At 40.4% G+C, this 21,783-nt stretch overlaps 1 protein-coding gene across 6 annotated transcripts in view; it reads right to left on the bottom strand.

The window, feature by feature from the left end:
* Positions 1-20,628, bottom strand: part of CFAP54 (cilia and flagella associated protein 54) — a 304,320-nt gene extending 283,692 nt beyond the window's left edge. For all 6 annotated transcript variants that reach the window (XR_011464166.1, XM_070370322.1, XM_070370320.1 and 3 more), the window contains exons 1-3: positions 20,295-20,628; positions 7,664-7,769; positions 3,344-3,487 (exon numbers count right to left, since the gene is read on the bottom strand). Coding sequence is in view for 5 of the 6 variants with exons in the window: in XM_070370322.1 (XP_070226423.1) it covers positions 3,344-3,487; positions 7,664-7,769; positions 20,295-20,614 (570 nt within the window). In the remaining variant the exon portion in view is untranslated. The remainder of the gene's footprint in view (positions 1-3,343; positions 3,488-7,663; positions 7,770-20,294) is intronic.
* Between the last annotated feature and the right edge of the window lie 1,155 nt (positions 20,629-21,783).

Here is a 21,783-nt window from a genome sequence, read left to right on the forward strand (position 1 = left end):
ACTAAAATGGAAACAAATTATGCATAACTAACTCAATAGATCAGTAGAGTACAGGAGACTGAATGTTTGTGTCCTTCCAAAATGTATATGTTGAAACCTCACCAGCTGCCATATGAGAACATAGCGGGAAAGCAGGCCCTCACCAGACAGAGTCTTCCAGCCCCCCTGATCTTGGACTCACCAGTCTCCAGAACCACGAGCAATAAATGTTGTTTAAGCCATCCAATCTCTGGATTTTGGCTATAGCAGCCTTAGTGGACTAACACATGGGAAGAAACTTGGTAAAATAAGTTTATTCAAACCATCCATTTAGTTAAGATCATCTTTCTTTAGTCAAAAAAAAAAAGTCTTACTTCCAAGAATATAGGATTGAAACAATTTTTAAAAGTCTCCCTAATGGCATGTTAACATATTAATTCAGATGTTATGTATGTACACAATTCTGTCGGCAAATGTTTGTTGAGCACCTCTGTTTGCCACACTCTGCTAAGCAACAGGGAGTCAAAGATGAGGAAGACAAGGCTCTTGACAGAGGAAAACCCTTCCAGGCACACACAGTGTTAGGGATGCTTAAGGTGACTGCTGTGGTCACTGAGCTGAAAGTCTTTTTTAAAGTTGGGTAAGAAGGTTTAAGACAAATTGAGCTATAGAAGTGGTCCATGGTTAGAACATGGACACCATTCCAAAGAATGTGGACTAGTATTTGATTTACACTTTTTAGAAATGAATTCTGACAAAAGTATGAAAGATGCAAAGCAGATGGGGGACAAAGCTACATGCAAGAGGCTAGCTGAGATCAAAGGCTTCTGAGGTTGTCCAGAGACAAAAGGGCCCTGAAATGGGGCTCTGAAAGTGGGGATGAAGAGAAAGGAAAGAACTAAGTCTTATCTAAGATCCATGACATTTAGTGACCAATTAGAAGTGAGAGGTAAGAGAGAGGAAGAGGCTTGCAATGGTTTCCTGCTTGGGTGATGGACTGGAGCCAATTATTGGAGAAAAGATGTTTGTTCAATTTGGGACATGTTGATTATGAGATTATGATGTCACCTCGATAGATGGGGAGTTCAGGAGAGTGATTTTGGCTAGAGAAACATCAGAACTACTAAAGCTGTGCGAGTGTACACTTATAATAACACAAATGAGCCTTATTCTACCAGGCAGATTGTCTGCTTGGATAAATGTATTTCTAGCCACCATGAAACTGATTTCACAGCTAGGGAGGTTGAGTCTAAGCATGATAATACAATAGTATAAGAGATATGGAGGCCTGGGCCAGGGTAGTAGGGGGTGGGGGGGCTCAAAAGTTCCAATTTTTCATTCAGCACTCTTCCCAATGGGGCACTGAGATATTACAATTTATAAGAAATATATATTTGGCCACTCAGATGGACAAAATATGTTTCTCATATATGTTTGTTCTTCATCCACAGTTTCTAGCTCACAACCCCCCCAAACCCTTGGAATTGTTTTAAGTGTTGAGAGTGACAAAGATCTTTGGCTATGTTAATGAGGTGACTTTTGAAAGTGGCTAAGGATGGAGGTTAAGTTGCCAATGGAGCCAACCATGTGATTAGAGGTTTAGCACTTTCAGTCCCACCCCCTGACCTCCAGGGAAGGGAACAGGGGCTGGAAGTTGAATCTACAACCAATGGCCAATAATTCAATCAATCCCAATTATGCAATGAAGCCTCTCTTAGACTTCAAGGAGACCAAACCAGTCAATCCTAAAGGAAATCAACCCTGAATATTCATTGGAAGGACTGTTGCTGAAGCTCCAACACTTTGGCCACCTGATGGGAAGAGCTGACTCACTGGAAAAGACCCTGATGATGGGAAACATTAAAGGCAAAAGAAGAGGCAGCAAAGGATGAGATGGTTATATAGCATCACTGACTCAATGGACATAAATTTGAGCAAACTACAGGAGACAGTGGAAGACAGAAGAGTCTGGCATAATACAGTCCGTGAGGTCTTAAAGAATTGGACATGGCTTGGTGACCGAACAACAACAATGAAGCCTGCGTAAAAACCCAAAAGGATGGTGTTTGGGAAGTTTCCAAGATGATGAACACATGGAGGTGCTGGGAGTGGGGTGCCCACAGGGGCCATGGAAGCACTACGCCCTTTCCCCATGCCTTGTTCTATGTATCTCTTCCCTCTAGTTCCTGAGTTACATTATGTCCGTTTATAATAAACCTGTAATCTAATAACTAAAACGTTTTCACAAGTGCCATGAGCCACTACAGCAAATTATTGAACCCAAGGATGGGTCGTAGGAACCTCTGAGGTAACAACTGGAGCTTGCAACTGGCATCTGAAGTGAGTATGGGATGTGGTGGAATGGGGAGTGGTCTTGTAAGACTGAACCCTTAACCTGTGGAATCTGACTCCATCTCCTCGTAGAGTCAGAATCGAGTTGAGCTGTAGGACAATCAGCTAGTGTTCCAAGAATTATTTCTTGGTATCAGGATCCCTACCCCTCCCCTCCATATTAAGCACTAACTCACATTGCCCAGTATTCTCATTCATGCACTTGTGTCAGAGGCAAACTAAATGTGCCTTCAAACATGCTTCAGCATTTCTGCTTATTAAACCACATGTTGTTTTCAAGACCTAGAACAATCATTAAGTTTGGAATAACACAGCCTCGGATTCAGATGAATTAGGGTTCAAACACCAACTGTGTCTATTGCTTAAAACAACTAGGTTTTTTACTCTCCAAAAAGCCTCAGTTTCTTATCTGTAAAAGAGGCATAATCGTACCCATCTCTTAGGACTGCAATGAGGCTGCAAGATAACAGTTCATATAAAGCATTTAGAAGACTACCTAGCACATGATAACTGCTCAACCAGTGACTCATCGGTAGCAATTAACATAATAATGCTGGTATACTAGAAAAAAGCATATTTTTTTTTCATATCAAAAGATCTATGTTTCCTCTCCAGAGTCACTAGTTATTATACTGTGTGATTAGCTTTCTTTTTCTCTCTTATACAATAGGGATAATAACAGTATCTAACTCATAGAGTTATTGTAAGGAGCCAATGTTTTCCAAAGTACTTTGAAGAGTAAAAGCATTCTACCAATATTAGTTATAATAATAATAAAACTGCCTACTGGATGAATAAGCGATTATAGTGACGAAATCTCCAAAGCATCTTTACAAAAGTTAATAAGTGCACTTTCTCATCCAGCACAGAAAATATTTATTAAGCAACTTATAGTACACAGGTAAATACCACGCTAGGCAAATGAAAGACACTGCGAAGCTGTCAGCTAAAGGACAGACTGTTGCATAGCTAATATAAACGGTAGCTATTTTAGCTACCACTTTCATCTTACTGTATGTGCTGCAGTTTTGTCTCCAAAGCCTTTTGGGAAAAAGACAGTTTTGAATTGATTCACGTCTGCTTTATTCTCATCAAAGCTGATGCTGAACTCCTGAAGATATCTGCCATAGCACTGTAAAAGGGCCAATTTATATTCCTGAAATTAAAAAAAAAGGGCTCGATGAAGGTTTTAAAATACCATTTTTCTTATCATTATTAAAATTAGGTGATATTGGGTTTCCCAGGTGGCGCTAGTGCTAAAGAACCCACTGCCAATGCAGGAAACAGAAGAGACGTGGGTTTGATCCCTGGGGTCGAAAAGATCCCCCAGAGGAGGGAATGGCAACCCATTCAGGTATTTTTGCCTGGAGAATCCCATGGACAGAGGAGCCTGGCAGGGTCACAAAGACGCAGACATGACTGAAGCAACTTAGCACACCCAACGTTCATATTATTCTCAATGATGGCAATGTTGATAATTACTATGATCACCATTACTTCCACCATGACATCATTACTAACATTATCACAACTATTTCCAAACACACACGTAACAGACACTGTTCTTGGCAATGCATGTGCATTATTTAATTCTCCTCACAACAAACCAATTGTGACATGAGACTTCAAAGACGGGGATACTCCCCAGGGCATTGTGTGTGGCAATACCTGGATATACTCAAAATCCAACAGGTTCAGCCTCAACAGAGGATAGTAATCCACCAACTCAATCACAGAGGTGGAGGAGCTGTTTAACCAGCCTTGCTTCTCTGATACCTCCTAAGCTCCAAAAAAGAAAGGACAGGTTGGGGAGGGCAGCTAGGGAGAGGAGAAAAAATGGGGGTGGGTAGAGAAAAGAAGGAAGAGGAAAAAAAGGAAGGAAGGAAAGAAAGAAAGGAGAAGAGAAGATTGCAGGTGATGAGCTGGCTCTTTCATGTCCCATTTCTGAAGTTACATCAGGACCAATCAGTCTGTGCTGTTGGTAGTTAAGGATTCTCGTCAGTTCTGATGCATGCTTAGTTTCCCATTACAAAGTCAGATGCCTCATTTCTGAAGCCCACAGGGCACAGCTGACCCAGAGAGTTTCAGGGCGGTGGATGCCAGCAAGGCTCCACAGATGAGTCAGCTACAGCCCTTCCTCTGCTTCTTCCCATGCCACTGTGTTTCCAGGAAGAGCAGCTGCCCTGGGTGTGAACTGCCTCTTGGGTTACCTTGCCCCTCCACAGATTCAGAGTTAAAATGCTCTTTTGTTCCTATTTCTATTGACTTGTTTGTCACTTACTCACTAATTAATTCTGAATCTTTTCCATTCTAACTTGATTCACATAATGAATTCAAATCTAGGTTCAAAACAAGAGTAGTCCAACAAGATGAGCTTTACTGTAACTAAAATAAAAATAGATTCTAGAAACCAAAGTAACCACTCAAGTTTGTTTCCAGGGTTATAAATACCTTTACCGGCCCACTTTCCCATCAGTGAAAAGTATTTAAAACATTCTGTTTCTTTAGTAAATCTTTTAGATAGTCTACCTGAAATACTCTGAATTCTTGGCCAATACCCATTATCAACTTGCTTTATCAACTTCTAACATGTTCCTTCTTCCTCCCTCCACCCATCTGGATACTCCTGAAACAACCTCAGACCGTGTTGTGTATCACCAGCTCCTTATTATGGAATTCTACAGGCAAGAATACTGGAGTGGGGTGCCATTTCTTTCTCCAGGGGATCTTCCTGACCCAAGTATTAAACCCAGGTCTCCAGCATTGCAGGCAGATTCCTTACCATACGAACTACCAGGGAAGCCTCATTATATTGAGAAGACGCATAAAAACAAAGAGCCGGGCACTCGTCTAATTCTTGTGAAAACTGTTATTCCATTTCACATGAATATAGCTTACAAGTTGGATCTCACTTGGTTTCTTTTTCTGTAGTTTCCCAAACTCTGTATTTTCAAGTCTCTAAGAACCATGGTCCAATTACATGGAGCTGAGAGGATTCTTTAATTTGGGCAGCTGAAAATAGATCTTAGTGCTCCCTTATGCAAGTTCCTCTGCATCTTTGCCTCCATTCAGTAAATTTCCAAAAAGATTCAAGCCCAGAAAATAGAAATGGAGGAGGAAAATGAAGCTGAGAAACTGTAGACTTAGAAGATTTGAAACTGTGCCCCCAAAGAGGTAAGAGAAGCTCATAACAAAATAGAAATTCATGAGCTTGTCTTACAGAACAACAGATAAGGGAAGAGTTTGTTAAAAGCCCTTGGTTTGTAAACTACCTTCACTGATTAAGGTAGCTTTAGTTATTTTTTTCTCTTTCTTTTTCTTTCCTTAATTGTGTACCTTCCCACCTTCATGGCAGAAAGTGAAGAACTAAAGAGCCTCTCGATGAAAGTGAAAGAGGAGAGTGAAAAAGTTGACTTAAAACTCAAAATTCAAAAAACACAAGATCATGGCATCTGGTCCCATCACTTCATGGGCAATATGGGTAAACAATGGAAACATTGTGATAGACTTTATTTTGAGGGGGTCCAAAATCACAGCAGATGGTGACTGCAGCCATGAAATTAAAATACCCTTGCTCCTTGGAAGAAAAGCTATGACCCATCTGGACAGCATATTAAGAAGCATAGACATTACTTTGCCAACAAAAGTCATTTAGTCAGAGCTGTGGTTTTTCCAGTAGTCATATATGAATGTGAGAGTTGGACTACAAAGAAAGCTGAGCACCGAAGAATTGATGTTTTTAAACTGTCGTATTGGAGAAGACTTTTGAGAGTCCCTTGAACTGCAAGGAGATCCAACCAGTCCATCCTAAAGGAAATCTGTCCTGAATATTCATTGGAAGGACTGATAGTGAAGCTGAAATCCAATACTTTGGTCACCTAATGGGAAGAACTGACTCACTGGAAAAGACCCTGATGCTGGGAAAGATTGGAGGCAGGAGGAGAATGGAACAGAGGATGAGATGGTTGGATGGCATCACTGACTTGATGGACATGAGTTTGAGCAAGCTCTGGGAGTTGGTGATGGACAGGGAAGTCTGGGGTGCTACAGTCCATGGGGTCGCAGAGTCAGACACAACTGAGCAACTGAACTGAATGGACAGCTTCAGGCTGTCCAGTTGTTTTACAGGAACTAGAGTCAGCTCTTGCCTAGAGCCAACCAACAGGGGGAAGGTTGGGACCCCCAACCCTAAAATTAGGCCTGCCCAGGCATCTCTTGACCAGTCCTTTTGACGTCAGAGGCTGAAAAGCTCTGGGCTCCCATCAGGCTATGCACCCCCATTTTGAATACACACATAACCCAGGTGCACCTGTGCAGAACTCCAACTACCTCCCTCACCTTTCCCCCTACCTCCAATCACCTTTCCCTGAGCCTAAGATCACACTGTTGATATCTCATAAATATCCCAACTCCCTCGCTTTCCAGGAGGCAGATCTGAGACTTATTCCTCGCCTGGTTGCCTTGTGAATAAACTGTTTCTCTGCTGCAAACCTCAGCGGCTCAGTACTTGGCTCGCTTCATGTCAGGAAAACAGACCTGGCTTGGTAACAGACAGAATACCTCCCATGTCTGGCCTAAAATCACTTTGTATAAAATAACACTTGGTCCAAGGAGCCTATTAATACACGTGCCAAAGATATCATATTTAACTTGGAATAATTTGGGCCCAAGCCAGAGGTTATGGGGAAAAATTCACATTTTCATTAACTGAAAACCCAGCCTCAGTGTGGTCTTATCAAACCAAATCCATGAGTCCGCAGCAATCCAAGACCCGGGCATTGATAATGGAACTAGAAATAAGGCAGGAACTCAGTTGGAATACAACACTGAGTAAGAACTGGGGCCTGTATGGAATGACTGCTGCAATTACATATGGCAAAGTGTTGAGAAGGAGCTGAAGGTCATTGAAACAAGGCACCTGGAAGCAAGCAACACAGCAGCAAGGCCCTGCAAGGGCTGTGGGCAAGGTCAGCCATGTGAAAAACAACAGGAAGTGGTGTCTGGGCTCCTTTGTATGAGGTAGGAACATGATGACTCAGCATTTCCTGTTGGGCGCCTACCACACCCTCTGCTAACTATGGGCTGTGCTCCTGCTCAGCCTCAGCCAACTGTCTTTCTGTTCAGGAACCTCTCACCTCTGGAGAATCCCAACTACAAAATTTTAAAGTGAACACTTTTTCTGTCACTGTGCCTCATTAAAATTTTTACATATCCCCTTGGATTTTTCCAACAACAAAAAATCAAATCGTGTAAAAGAGGAATGCTATCCAATAATAATAATAATTAGCCAAATGAGTTTCATTTGGGCTCTTTTTACTCCAGAGGTACTTACTTTCATTTCACAAAGGCTATCTCCAACCTTCAGAAGCTTCTCGTTGTAATAGGCAGCTGGCAGCCGGGGGGCGTATTTGGTCCAGATATTAAACAGAGAGGTGGCACTGTAAAAATTATAAAATAAAACGATATCTTCAAAGTCAGCAGGAAGCCTAAATTAATTGGCAAGCAATCCTTAAAAACTTACCTTGTGCTAAGTCTTCTTTTTTTAACTTTTTATTTTGTATTGCTGCTGCTGCTGCTGCTAAGTCGCTTCAGTTGTGTCCGACTCTGTGCGACCCCATAGACGACAATTAACAATGCTATGACAGTTTCAGGTGAACGGGGAAGGGACTCAGCCATACAGATACATGTATCCATTCTCCCCCACACTCCCCTCCCATCCAGGCTGCCCCATAACATTGAGCAGAGTTCCCTGTGCTGTACAGTAGGTCCTTGTTGGTTATCCGTTTTAAATATAGCAGTGTGTACATGTCCATCCCAGACTCTCAAACTATCCCTTCCCCCCATCCTTCCTCTCTTGTGCTTTCCAATGTGCCATACTGTCAATGTCTAATTATTGATAAATGTAATTACGGTTATAGTATTATTTCCTTTGTACCAAGCACTGACAGCTCTTAATGTGCATTTTTAATTATTTTAAAATTTTAATATTTTTATTGAGATATAGTTTGTTTCAGATGTACTACATCGTGATTTAGTAGTTTGTACCTCTTAATCCCCTACCTCTATCTTGCCCCTCACACCTTCCCTCTCCCCACTGGTAACCACTAGTTTGTTCTCTATGTCTGTGAGTCTGTTTCTTTGTTATTATAGTTACTAGTTTGTTGTATTTTTTAGATTCCACATATAAGTGATATCATAAAGTATTTGTCTTTCTCTGGCTGACTTCTTTCACCTGGCAAAATGATGCCCTCCAGGTCTATCCATGTTGTTGCAAATGGCAAGATTTCATTCTTTTTTATGGCTGAGTAATATTCCTGTGTGTGTGTGTGTGTGTGTGTGTGTGTGTGTGTTCATGTGTGTATCACATCTTCTTTATCCATTCATCTCTTGAAGGACACTTAGGTTGCTTCCATATCTTAGTTATTATAAATATTGCTGCTATGAACACTGGGACTGACTCTTTGTATGCATTTTTAAAAATCAACTTTATTTTGAGATCTTTAATCCATTTTGAGTTTATTTTTGTATATGGTGTTAGAAAGTGTTCTAGTTTCATTCTTTTACAAGTGGTTGACCAGATTTCCCAGCACCACTTGTTAAAGAGATTGTCTTTAATCCACTGTATATTCTTGCCTCCTTTGTCAAAGATAAGGTGTCCATATGTGCGTGGATTTATCTCTGGGCTTTCTATTTTGTTCCATTGATCTATATTTCTGTCTTTGTGCCAGTACCATACTGTCTTGATAACTGTGGCTTTGTAGTAGAGCCTGAAGTCAGGTAGGTTGATTCCTCCAGTTCCATTCTTCTTTCTCAAGGTCGCTTTGGCTATTCGAGGTTTTTTGTATTTCCATACAAATTGTGAAATTATTTGTTCTAGCTCTGTGAAGAATACTGTTGGTAGCTTGATAGGGATTGCATTGAATCTATAAATTGCTTTGGGTAGTATACTCATTTTCACTATATTGATTCTTCCAATCCATGAACATGGTATATTTCTCCATCTATTAGTGTCCTCTTTGATTTCTTTCACCAGTGTTTTATAGTTTTCTATATATAGGTCTTTAGTTTCTTTAGGTAGATATATTCCTAAGTATTTTATTCTCTTCGTTGCAATGGTGAATGGAATTGTTTCCTTAATTTCTCTTTCTGTTTTCTCATTATTAGTGTATAGGAATGCAAGGGATTTCTGTGTGTTGATTTTATATCCTGCAACTTTACTATAATCATTGATTAGTTCTAGTAATTTTCTGGTGGAGTCTTTAGGGTTTTCTATGTAGAGGATCATGTCATCTGCAAATAGTGAGAGTTTTACTTCTTCTTTTCCAATTTGATTCCTTTTATTTCTTTTTCTGCTCTGATTGCTGTAGCCAAAACTTCCAAAACTATGTTGAATAGTAATGGTGAAAGTGGGCACCCTTGTCTTGTTCCTGACTTTAGAGGAAATGCTTTCAATTTTTCACCATTGAGGATAATGTTTGCTGTGGGTTTGTCATATATAGCTTTTATTATGTTGAGGTATGTTCCTTCTATTCCTGCTTTCTGGAGAGTTTTTATCATAAATGGGTGTTGAATTTTGTCAAAGGCTTTCTCTGCATCTATTGAGATAATCATATGGTTTTTTTTTTCAATTTGTTAATGTGGTGTATTACATTGATTGATTTATGGATATTGAAGAATCCTTGCATCCCTGGGATAAAGCCCACTTGGTCATGGTGTATGATCTTTTTAATGTGTAACTATAAAAAAACTATAAAACTATAGAAACTATAAAACTATAGAAACTATAAAACTCCTAGAGGAGAACATAGGCAAAACACTCTCTGACATACATCACAGCAGGATCCTCTATGACCCACCTCCCAGAATATTTGAAATAAAAGCAAAAATAAACAAATGGGACCTAATTAAACTTAAAAGCTTCTGCACATCAAAGGAAACTATTAGCAAGGTGAAAAGACAGCCTTCAGAATGGGAGAAAATAATAGCAAAATGAAGCAACTGACAAACAACTAATCTCAAAAATATACAAGCAACTCCTACAGCTCAACTCCAGAAAAATAAATGACCCAATCAAAAAATGGGCCAAAGATCTAAATAGACATTTCTCCAAAGAAGACATACAGATGGCTAACAAACACTTGAAAAGATGTTCAACATCACTCTTTATCAGAGAAATGCAAATCAAAACCACTATGAGGTACCATTTCACACCAGTCAGAATGGCTGCGATCCAAAAGTCTACAAATAATAAATGCTGGAGAGGGTGTGGAGAAAAGGGAACCCTCTTACATTGTTGGTGGGAATGCAAATTAGTACAGCCACTATGGAGAACAGTGTGGAGATTCCTTAAAAAACTGGAAATAGAACTGCCTTATGATCCAGCAATCCCACTGCTGGGCATACACACTGAGGAAACCAGAAGGGAAAGAGACACGTGTACCCCAATGTTCATCGAGCACTGTTTATAATAGCCAGGACATGGAAGCAACCTAGATGTCCATCAGCACATGAATGGATAAGAAAGCTGTGGTACATATACACAATGGAGTATTACTCAGCCATTAAAAAGAATACATTTGAATCAGTTCTAATGAGGTGGATGAAACTGGAGACTATTATACAGAGTGAAGTAAGCCAGAAGGAAAAACATAAATACAGTATACTAACGCATGTATATGGAATTTAGAAAGATGGTAACGATAACCCTGTGTACGAGACAGCAAAAGAGACACTGATGTATAGAACAGTCTTATGGACTCTGTGGGAGAGGGTGGGAAGATTTGGGAGAATGTCATTGAAACATGTGAAATGTCATGTATGAAACGAGATGCCAGTCCAGGTTCAGTGCACGATGCTGGATGCTTGGGGCTGGTGCGCTGGGAAGGCCCAGGGGGATGGTATGGGGAGGTTGGGAGGGAGGAGGGTTCAGGATGGGGAGCATGTGATTTTTTTTTTAAATATTTAATAAACAAACAAAAAAAAAATCAACTTTATTTTTTAAAGTAGTTCTAGATTCACAGAAAAACTGAGCAGAATATATAGAGATTCCCCCATATACCCCTATCTCTGGCACATGCACAGCCTTCTCCATTATTAACATCACTCACCAAAGTGGTACATTTGTTACAATTAACATATTGACACATCATTATCACCCAGTGTCCCTAGTTTACATTAGGGTTTATTCTTGGTGCCATCCATTATATGGCTTTGGACAAATGTATAGCGCCATGTATCCACCATTGAATCATAGAGAGTAGTTTTGCCGCCCTAAAAGTCTTCTGTGCTCTGCCTATTCATCAGTCGCTCCCCACTAACCGCAGACAACCACTGAACTTTCTACTCTCTCTATAGTTTTGCCTTTTTCAAGATGCCATATAGTTGGAATCATACAGTATCAATATGTAGCACTTTCAAATTGGCTTCTTTCACTTAGTTATAAGGATTTACGAATCACCCATGTTTTCCCGTGGCTTAATAGCTCATTTCTTTTTAGCACTGAATAATATTCCATTGTCTATATATGCCACAGTTTATCAGCTTACTTACTGAGAGACATCTTGTTTGTGTCCAAGTTTTAGCAATTTGTATAAAATTGTTGTAAACATCCATGTGCAGATTTTTGTATGGAATAAGTTTTCAGCTCCTTTGGATAAATACTAAGGAGCACGACTGCTGGATTATATGGTAAGAATATGTTTAGTTTTATAAGAAAACATCAAACTGTCTTCTAAAGTGGCTTTACCAATTTGCATTCCCACCAGCAATGAATGAAAATTTTCCCATTGATCCATATCCTTGTCAGCATTTGGTATGGTCAGTGTTCTGGATTCTGGCCATGCTAATAGGTGTGTAGTGGTATCTCACTGTTGTTTTAACTTACATATTCCTGATAACATATGATTTGGAGCATCTTTTCATATATTTATTTTGTCATTTATTTATCTTCCTTGGGTAGACGTCTGCTAAGATTTTTGGCTCATTTTTAAAATCAGGTTGTTCGTTTTCCTATTGCTGAGTTTTTAAGAGTTCTATGTATATTTTAGATAGTAGTCCTTTATCAAATATGTCTTTTGCAAGTTTCTTCTCCCAGTCTGTGGCTTGGCTTTCATTCTATCGACAGTGTCTTTCACAGGGCAGAAAATTTTAATTTTCATGAAGTCCAGTTTATCAACTCTTTCTTTCATGGATCATGTCTTCAGTGTTGTACCTCAAAAACCACTGCCATATCAAAAGTCATCTAGATTTCTCCTATATTATCTTCTAGGAGTTTTATAGCATATAATTTACATTAGGTTTGTGATCCATTTTGAGTATTTTGGGGAAGGGTGTAAGGTCTCTAGCTAGATATGGTTTTCACATGTGGATGTGCAATTGCAGCACCGTTTGTTAAAAAGACTTTGCTTCATTGTATTGCCATCACTCCTTTGTGAAAGACCAGTTGACTATCTGGGCTCTTAATTCTGCTCCTTTGATCTGTTTGTCCATTCTTTCCCCATACCATGCTGTCTTAGTTAATGTACCAAGTCTTGAAGTCAGGTAGTGTCAGTCCTCCAAATTTCTTCTCCTTCAGTATTGTGTTGCCTAATCTGGGTCTTTTACCAACATGAGTATTTTTCATTCCATTTTCACAACTGAGATGGGTAATATCAATATCCCAAATATACAGCTGATCAAACTGAGGCAGGGTACATCTATACTCTTAGCCAGCATATAACTGTGCCTTCCAGTCGTCTGGGATCTAAACTCCCTGAGAACAAGGACTTCATCTGTTTAGTCATTGCCCAGCCCCAAGAGTAGTGAATATCTAGTATATGTCACCACTCAATAAACACTTTTTGACAGAAAGAATGAATGGATGAAGGACTAGGGAAAAGAATTCTTTGTTTTTATTTTATGCTTTTCTATAAAGAGTTCAAAGGTCCAACTGCCCAGTCAGTCCATTTAGGGTTATGTTTCCTATGTGGTTTCTAACCAGAGTTCAAAGGGAAGCAGATCATTGCTTATTTTGTTCACCCATTTAGTTAATATTTACTCCTTCCCTCTCTCTTGGAAATTATAAATGCCTCTAGGAAAAATCTAAACTTCTCTTAATAGTTGTCCAATCCTATCTCATAAATTTTTGGTAAGAAAGGTATTATACACTGAATGTGAGTGCCTCCTCAAAATTCACATGTTGAAGCCCTAATCCCTTGTGTGGCTGCATTTGGAGGAGGCTCTGAGGAAGTAATTAAGGCTAAATTAGGTCATAAGGGTGGGGCCCTGGTCCACTGGGATTAATCCATCTAAGAAGAGACATGAACAAGTTCTCTGTGTGTGCTTCACAGAGGAAAGACTATATGAGAACAAAGTGGACATCTTTTAAGCCAGGAAAAGAGCTCTCACCAGAAACTGACACTGCCAGACCCTCATCTGAGACTTCTAGCCTCCAGAAAAATAAGAAAACAAATTTCTGTTGTTTAAGTCACCCAGTCTATGGGATTTTGCTATCGAAGCCCAAACTGACTAAGTTAATAATTGACTATGCCAAAGCCTTTGACTGTGTGGATCACAACATACTGTAGAAAATTCTTCAAGAGATGGGAATACCAGACCGCCTGACCTGCCTCCTGAGAAATCTGTATGCAGGTCAGGAAGCAACAGTTAGAACTGGACATGGAACAACAGACTGGTTCCAAATCGGGAAAGGAGTACAGTCAAGGCTATATATTGTCACACTGCTTATTTAACTTATATGCAGAGTACATCATGAGAAACGCTGGACTGGATGAAGCACAGTCTGGAATCAAGATTTCCAGGAGAAATATCAATAACCTCAGATATGCAGATGACACCACCCTTATGGCAGAAAGCAAAGAAGAACTAAAGAGCCTCTTGATGAAAGTGAAAGGGAGAGTGAAAAAGCTGGCTTAAAACTCAACATTCAGAAAACTAGATCATGGCATCTGGCCCCATCATTTCATGGCAGATAGATGGGGAAACAATGGAAACAGTGGCTGACTTTATTTTGGGGGGCTCCAAAATCACTGCAGATGGTGACTGCAGCCATGAAATTAAAAGATGCTTACTCCTTGGAAGAAAGGTTATGACCAACCTAGACAGCATATTAAAAAGCAGAGACATTATTTTGTCAATAAAGATCCATCTAGTCAAAGCTATGGTTTTTCCAGTAGTCATGTATGGATGTGAAAGTTGGACTATAAAGAAAGCTGAGCACTGAAGAATTGATGCTTTTAAACTGTGGTGTTGGAGAAGACTCTTGAGAGTCCCTTGAACTGAAAGGAGATCCAGCCAGTCCATCCTAAAGGAAATCTTTCCTGAATATTCATTGGAAGGACTGATGTTGAAGCTGAAACTCCAATACTTTGGCCACCTGATGCAAAGATCTGACTCATTTGAAAAGACCCTGATGCTGGGAAAGATTGAAGGCAGGAGGAGAAGGGGATGACAGAGGATGAGATGGTTGGATGGCATTACTGACTCGATGGACATAAGTTTGAGTAAGTTCCGGGAGTTGGTAATGGACAGGGAGGCCTGGGGTGCTGCAGTTCATGGATTGCAAAAAATCGGACACAACTGAGCAACTGAACTGAACTGAAGTTAGTAATTGGGCTTCCCATTTGGTAAAGAATCTGCCTACAATGCAGGAGATGCAGGAGATGTGGGTTTGATCCCTGGGTCAGGAAGATCCCCTGGAGGAGGGCATGGCAACCCTCTCCAGCATTCTTAGTAGCTCAAGCTGACTAATAGGAAAGAAGAACTTAAGGACTGAAGATGGCTCAAGTACTTATCAGGTACACATCTGGGTATTAACGGAACAACCTCAATAAAAACATGTAAAAAAAAAAAGTCAATTAATTACCTAAATGATGGGGCTTCCCTGATAGCTCAGTTGGTAAAGAATCTGCCTGCAATGCAGGAGATCCTGGTTCAATTCCTGGGTCAGGAAGATCCCCTGGGAAGGAAAGGCTACCCACTCCAGTATTCTGACCTGGAGAGTTCCAAGGACTACAGTCCATGGGGGTCTCAAAGAGTTGGACACGACTGAGCAACTTTCAAAAAAAAAATTAAATGATAATAGCTCAGTGACAAGAGAGGAGGCGGATACAGGGTATTCCTGCCTTCATGGACAGATTAATAATATTTAAGGGTAGTAAAATATATACATGTAATCATGCCAAATAAAGAGTATAGAAAACACAGCCCAGAGAAGTTTAAAAAGGTAAATGTGTTTGGGTTTGTTTTGCCTTTTTCCCTTTGATTTCTGCTTCATGAAATGCATTATAATAAATATAGTAAATCCAAGAAATTTAAGATAGAATTCTTAAATTACATAGTTGAAAGAGTTCTTTCTTCCCAAACCTTACAGATGAGATAATGATGAGTAGGTCTGTTACTCATAAAAGAAAAATACCAACTTCATAAATCACTCAAGGTTACGTAACAGAATTTCCTTTTTTTTTTAAAGTGAGCCATAAGTTCAAGTTAAAATTGCTTATTGGGAAATGGCTTACATAATGATTAAATAGGGAAAATATAACATATAATATGTAACACACATCATTTAAGAAAGTTTATTAATACACTTTTGATTGCTATTTGATTATAACTATTGCAGAGAAGGCAATGGCACCCCACTCCAGTACTCTTGCCTGTAAAATCCCATGGACGGAGGAGCCTGGTAGGCTGCAGTCTATGGGGTCACTAAGAGTCGGACATGACTGAGCGACTTCACTTTCACTTTTCACTTCCATGCATTGGAGAAGGAAATGGCAACCCACTCCAGTGTTCTTGCCTGGAGAATCCCAGGGACGGGGGAGCCTGGTGGGCTGCCATCTATGGGGGTCGCACAGAGTCGAACATGACTGAAGTGACTCAGCAGCAGCAGCAGCAAAGCAGAAAAACATAACTATATAAAAAGAATATCAAAATTTTGTGTGCTTATAACAAAAGCATACCTTTAAAATACATTGCACTCTAAATTTAAGGACATTGCTGGTATGATCAAAATCTGTATGTTAGGTACTACAAATTTTATACTTATATGAGACTCTACAGTTATAAAAATAAGCAATTTTTTATTTTAAAAAATTACCATCTTGTCAAATATGTTATAAAAGCAACTCCTACCTCCAGTACTCCTAACTGGTTTCCACATTGCCATCATTACTCCATTTGTACTAAGTCAAACAACATATTTTTTTTAAAATCACATATGGTTAATTCTTTGCCAAAAACTAAGCAACGATTTCTCATTGCATTTGGAGTAAATGTAAACTCTATAAATGGCCTCTAAAACCTTGCACACCCCGATCTACTCCTCTAATCTCATCTCATACCACTGCACCCACACTCTCCACACTGTGCTAAATAGGCTTCTGTCCACTCCTCCAAAGGGCCCTGCCTCTTTCCTGCCAAGATCCTCCCACATGATTGTTCCTTCTGTTTATCCTCTTTTTCCTTGCTGGTTGACTGCCAGGCAGCCTTCTAATCTCAGCTTCATGTCACCTTCCTCACCATTCATTTGAAGGCAGGTCTCCACTATGTTCCCATTAAGCCTATGCTCAATTGTTACCTACTCTAATCACCTTGTTGAAGATTGCAACCTCCTGTCTCCCACTCCATAACTTTTCCTCTCTTTTTCTCCCTAGCATTTATCACTTTCTAGGACACCACAAAATGTACTTATTTAATACATTTATCGTTTATGTCCCCCTCTAGAATATAAGCACCAAGAGGGCAGGAGGTTTTTGTCTGGTTCATTGCTATATCCCCAGGACTTAGGGCAATACATGGCACATGTAAATTCTCAGTAGCTTCTTCCTTCACAGCGCTTGTTGTTTGTGTGTTGACTTATTAAAAGCCTTCACTTATTAAAAGTGACTCATTAAAAGCCTGTCTCCCTCTCTCCATGAGCACAGATTCCCATATCTATTTTGCTCATCACTGTATAACTCATAATTGGTGCAGGCCCTAGAGCTTCCGTGGTGGCACAGTGGTAAAGAATTCGCCTGCCAAGCAAGGAGATGGGGGTTCCATCCTTGGGTTGGGAAGATCCCCTGGAGAAGGAAATAGCAACTCACTCTAGTATTCTTGCCTAGAAAAATCCCATGGACAGAGGACCCTGGCAGGCTACAGTCTACAGGGTCACAAAAGAGACAGACGTGCCTTAGCAACTAAACAGCAACAACAACAGTGCAGGCCCTGGCATATAGTAGGCACTCAATAAAAATTACTCTGTAAATAAATACCTAAGCATGTGAGAAGTTAGAGGCTAAGGTCCGTGTCAATCCTTAATGTTTGTGAGTCTCTGTTTAAAGATGGGGCCGCTGCTGTACTTACCAACTGACCCAGATCAACAATTATTGAGAACAAAAAGGATAATTCTTAAATTCTTTCAATGCCAAATATTCATTGAATGTTCACAATATCCCAACCCTCAGGCTAGGTGCTAGATATACAGCAATGAAAAAGTGGATCACCATCTAAACTCAACAGGAAGCTTACATTCTAATGGGAGAGATGGACAATACATAAGAAATGAATATTCAATAAAAGTATAAATTGATGGGTAAACCCTGTGTTAGATATGAAAGGCCTCCTAAGGAGGTAACAACCAAACTAAGACCTGGAAGAAAAGGAGCCAGATACTTGAAAAATTGAGGAAAGAACATTTCCAACAAAGGAGGGAGCAAATATAAAGCCCCTGAGATGATAAACAGAGGTCTGTTTTCCCGGAAAGTCCTGGGAGAGAAGTGAGGGATGAGCTAAGATGAAAGAGGCAGGCAAGGCCAGAGCTTCAGACCCTGAAAGACACCAGAAAATGTCGTAATTTTATTTTAAAAGCAATGGGAAACAGAAGTCTTTAGATAAGGGAGTGGGTGATTTGTTTATAAAGGTCACCCTGATTGCTACGTGAAGGATATATTTGAGACTCAAGCGGCTGCAGAGAAAATTTGAGATGATGATGGTTTGAACTGGAATGTTGGTAGTGGAGATGAAAAGGTGAACTATTATCTAAGGCACAAAAACAGAAACATTTTAAATATAAACATATGTAGCTTGAGCTTCGCAGGTGGCGCTAGTGGTAAAGAACCCACCTGCCAATGCAGGAAATGTAAGAGATGCAGGTTCCATTCCTGGGTGGGGAAGATCCCCTGGAAGAGGGCATGGCAAGCCACTCCAGTATTCTTGTCTAAAGAATCCCATGGACAGAGGAGCCTGGCCAGCTACAATCCATGGGGTCGCAAAAAGTAGGACACAACTGAACCAACTTAGCACACATGTGCACACATGTAGCTTAGCCATGTAATGTGCTTTCCTTAGTCAATTCTTGGTTCTCATTTTACTTGGCCCATCAGCAGGATTTGCCACAACTGACTGATCATTCCTTCCTTCTTAAAGCACTTTCTCTACTTGGCTTCCAATACACCACTGGATTTCCTCTACCTCTTTGGCCACTCCTTCTTAGTCTCTACCAGTTTCTTCCCATCTCCCCCACTTGTCAGTGTTGGAGGGTTCCAAAGTTCAGTCCTTGGACTCTTTTCTTCTCCATCTATACTCACTCCCTTAGCTATTCCATCCAATGTCAAAGTTTAAATGTCATCCATATGCTGATGAATCCCAAAAGTATTTCTCCTCTGACCCCCAGACTCCACATATCCAACTACCTACATAATAACTCTACCTGGATGGTGAATTACATCTCAATCTTAATATATCTAAAAACTAACTCTTCATCTCCCTTACTCCTGCCCAAACATGTTCATCCCACAGTCACAATCGCACCCCAGGACCTTCACACTTGCCATTCTCCCAGCGTGGCCAACTCTTTGTACAGAAATCTTATCATTTGCTACCATACCTCCCTCTCATCTTTATCAAAGGTCACTTTTCCTGACTTTCCCTGACCATGTTCCCTGCCATCCCATTTTAAATTATAACACCCACCTGATATCATTATCTTCCTCCCTGCTCTAATTTTCTAGCACTTACTTCAGTGTAAAATAATTTCCTTACATATTTGTTTACTGGCTGTTTGTAGACACAAAAATACATATTCCATGGGGATATGAATTTGTATATTTTTTTAACTTGATGTTTTCCTAGTTCCTGGAATGGAACCTGATATTTAGGAGGTGCTCAATAAATATGCAGTTAAATCCATGAATGAATAGTAAATATAAATTAAAACTATTTCTTCATATTAAATACATGGATGAAAAATATAAGATGAAACTACTGACTATTCTAGTATTCTTTGCCACTTGCCTACATTTCTAACTGTTCCATTTGCAATGTGTTTTGACTGGGAAAGAAAGATGGTTAACACAAACAGGAAAGAGCCTTAAAAACAGGTAGTCTGCAGTTTGAGATAATAACATGGTGATGGAATCCAAAAAAGGCAAACGTGCAAAATGAGTCACAAAATCAAGAACAAGTTACTGTGATGCTATTAATAGTAGCAGTTGAAAAAGGAATAAAGTACAAATGTTCACAGAATGACATACTTCATGGCATCAAGAATTAACTTTTTCATGAACCTAAGTGACCTCAAAGTTATTCCTTTCCCTCCATATACAAAACTGTACCCACAACATGGAAAGTTGTGAAACCTGTGAGTCAGCCAAAACTTCATTGGCATGCACTGGCAATTAGAAGACAGTCAGAACAAATGCTGAATCATGTGAACTTGTGAAATATGAAACATTTCTTTGTTGACTTTTATTCTGACCCGAGCAGGAAGTCAAGACACATTTACCAGGCAATAAGGATTGTAATAGCGACGAGTCTTCACTTCTTAAACTTTGTGTTTATCTCCGGGCCCTTTGGCCAGGTTCTGCATCCGCAACACCGACCAGCTCCAGGGACCACCGTCTGCCTCCTCAGAGCATCTCCTCCTCTGGCCCTGGGAGTTGTCTTCTCCGGACAGCACCCGCCCCCAGGGCCCTGCCTCTGCTTACCAAAGCCGGTGGAACTCATATTTCTGTTCCTCCGTTGTAGCTAAAGCCTTCTTTCTCTTCATGAAGTCTAGCAACTCCTGAATCTCCTTCTCACAGGAGGCCAGGAGTGGGTTTTTTGCGTCCAGCGGCCCATAAAATACTGCGAGGGGCAACAAGTCCTCGTGGCCGGCCGAGCGAGACTGTGGGCTCAGAGAGCTCGCCTTCGAGTCCACCAGGGTCGACTTCGAAATCCCAGTAGAGGGCGGGGGCGGAGTCGGCGGCGACACTGAAGTGGGAGACACGTTTGGTGAAGAGACCGAGCAGGTGCCTTGCGCCGCCATGTTGACGAGACCCGGGCCCGTCCCGGGGTGTGTGTACACGCGGTTGCCTGGCGACGGTCTCGTGGTAACCAGGCATCCCGCGAGCTTTCGGGGAAATACAGCGGCCCCTGGAGGGCAAAAGAAGAAAAACCTTGTCCAGAAAGCAATGTTACTCCTGAGGTGTTTTTGCTCTCCTGCTCACCGCTAGATGTTATAACTGAGAGGATTCTGGAGATAGAGCGAATAGGAGAGCCAGAAACTTAGGATCACATATCCAAACTATACTTTTTCCATTTCTACCACTTAATAATGATGCTCATTAATATATGCCAGGAGTTATTCTAAGCATTGGAAACAAGTAATCTCATTTACTCCATTTAATCATCATTATAACTTTGCAATTTAGGATATTACTAGTATCTCCATTTCACAGTTTAAGAAACCAAAGTTTAGGGAGGTTTAGCCATTTGACACAGGTCAGAGTAAACCGTTGGAGGTTTACTCTGAAGGCAGGGACCTGCCTTCAGACTCCAAAGGCTGTGCTCAAAATGACCTTCCCCACCACCATGCACTCAAACTAAGGTTAGCAAAAGAACTAAAAATAGTTTAAGAATCAATTGCATGCAACTGATCCACTCTGGTCCCTCTTATCGGACCTTGAGGTCTGTAACTGCGAATGATATTGGTGTCTAGTAGTTATGACTACTCTGTTTATTCATTTGTATTTCAGCCTTATCACTATATTTTAAATTCATAAGCATTTAACTCAGCCTTAACCTGTGGACATTAATGTGTACTAATGCTTGAAGTGGTAACTCAAAGAATTTTGCATTTTAAATGGGGATTTTAGGAGACTTTGCTTCTGATGGGGAAGCGATGGCCTCAAGGGAACTATCTGGGGGCAAGAGAAGTTCTTTCTTTCCCTAAATTATGGGCAATAGTAAGTTTATTTATAAATTTAAAGTATGAGTTTCCAACTAGTACAGAACTTGCTTTCTTTCTAAATGTTATGCAGTGCCAAAAATTGTCTAAGAGAAGGATCAGAAATACTTGATGGCTTAGGAAAAGGGGTCCTTAACATTGAAAACTGTTACTAGTCCTGTAAAGAGAGTAACCTTTACACCCTGTGAGCCCAATTTCCCACCTGAGATTAAGAAGCTTATTGGACCACAGACTGATTTCTTTCAGGG

The sequence above is a fragment of the Bos mutus genome, chromosome 5 (genome assembly GCF_027580195.1).
Source record: "Bos mutus isolate GX-2022 chromosome 5, NWIPB_WYAK_1.1, whole genome shotgun sequence".
Lineage (NCBI taxonomy): Eukaryota > Metazoa > Chordata > Mammalia > Artiodactyla > Bovidae > Bos > Bos mutus.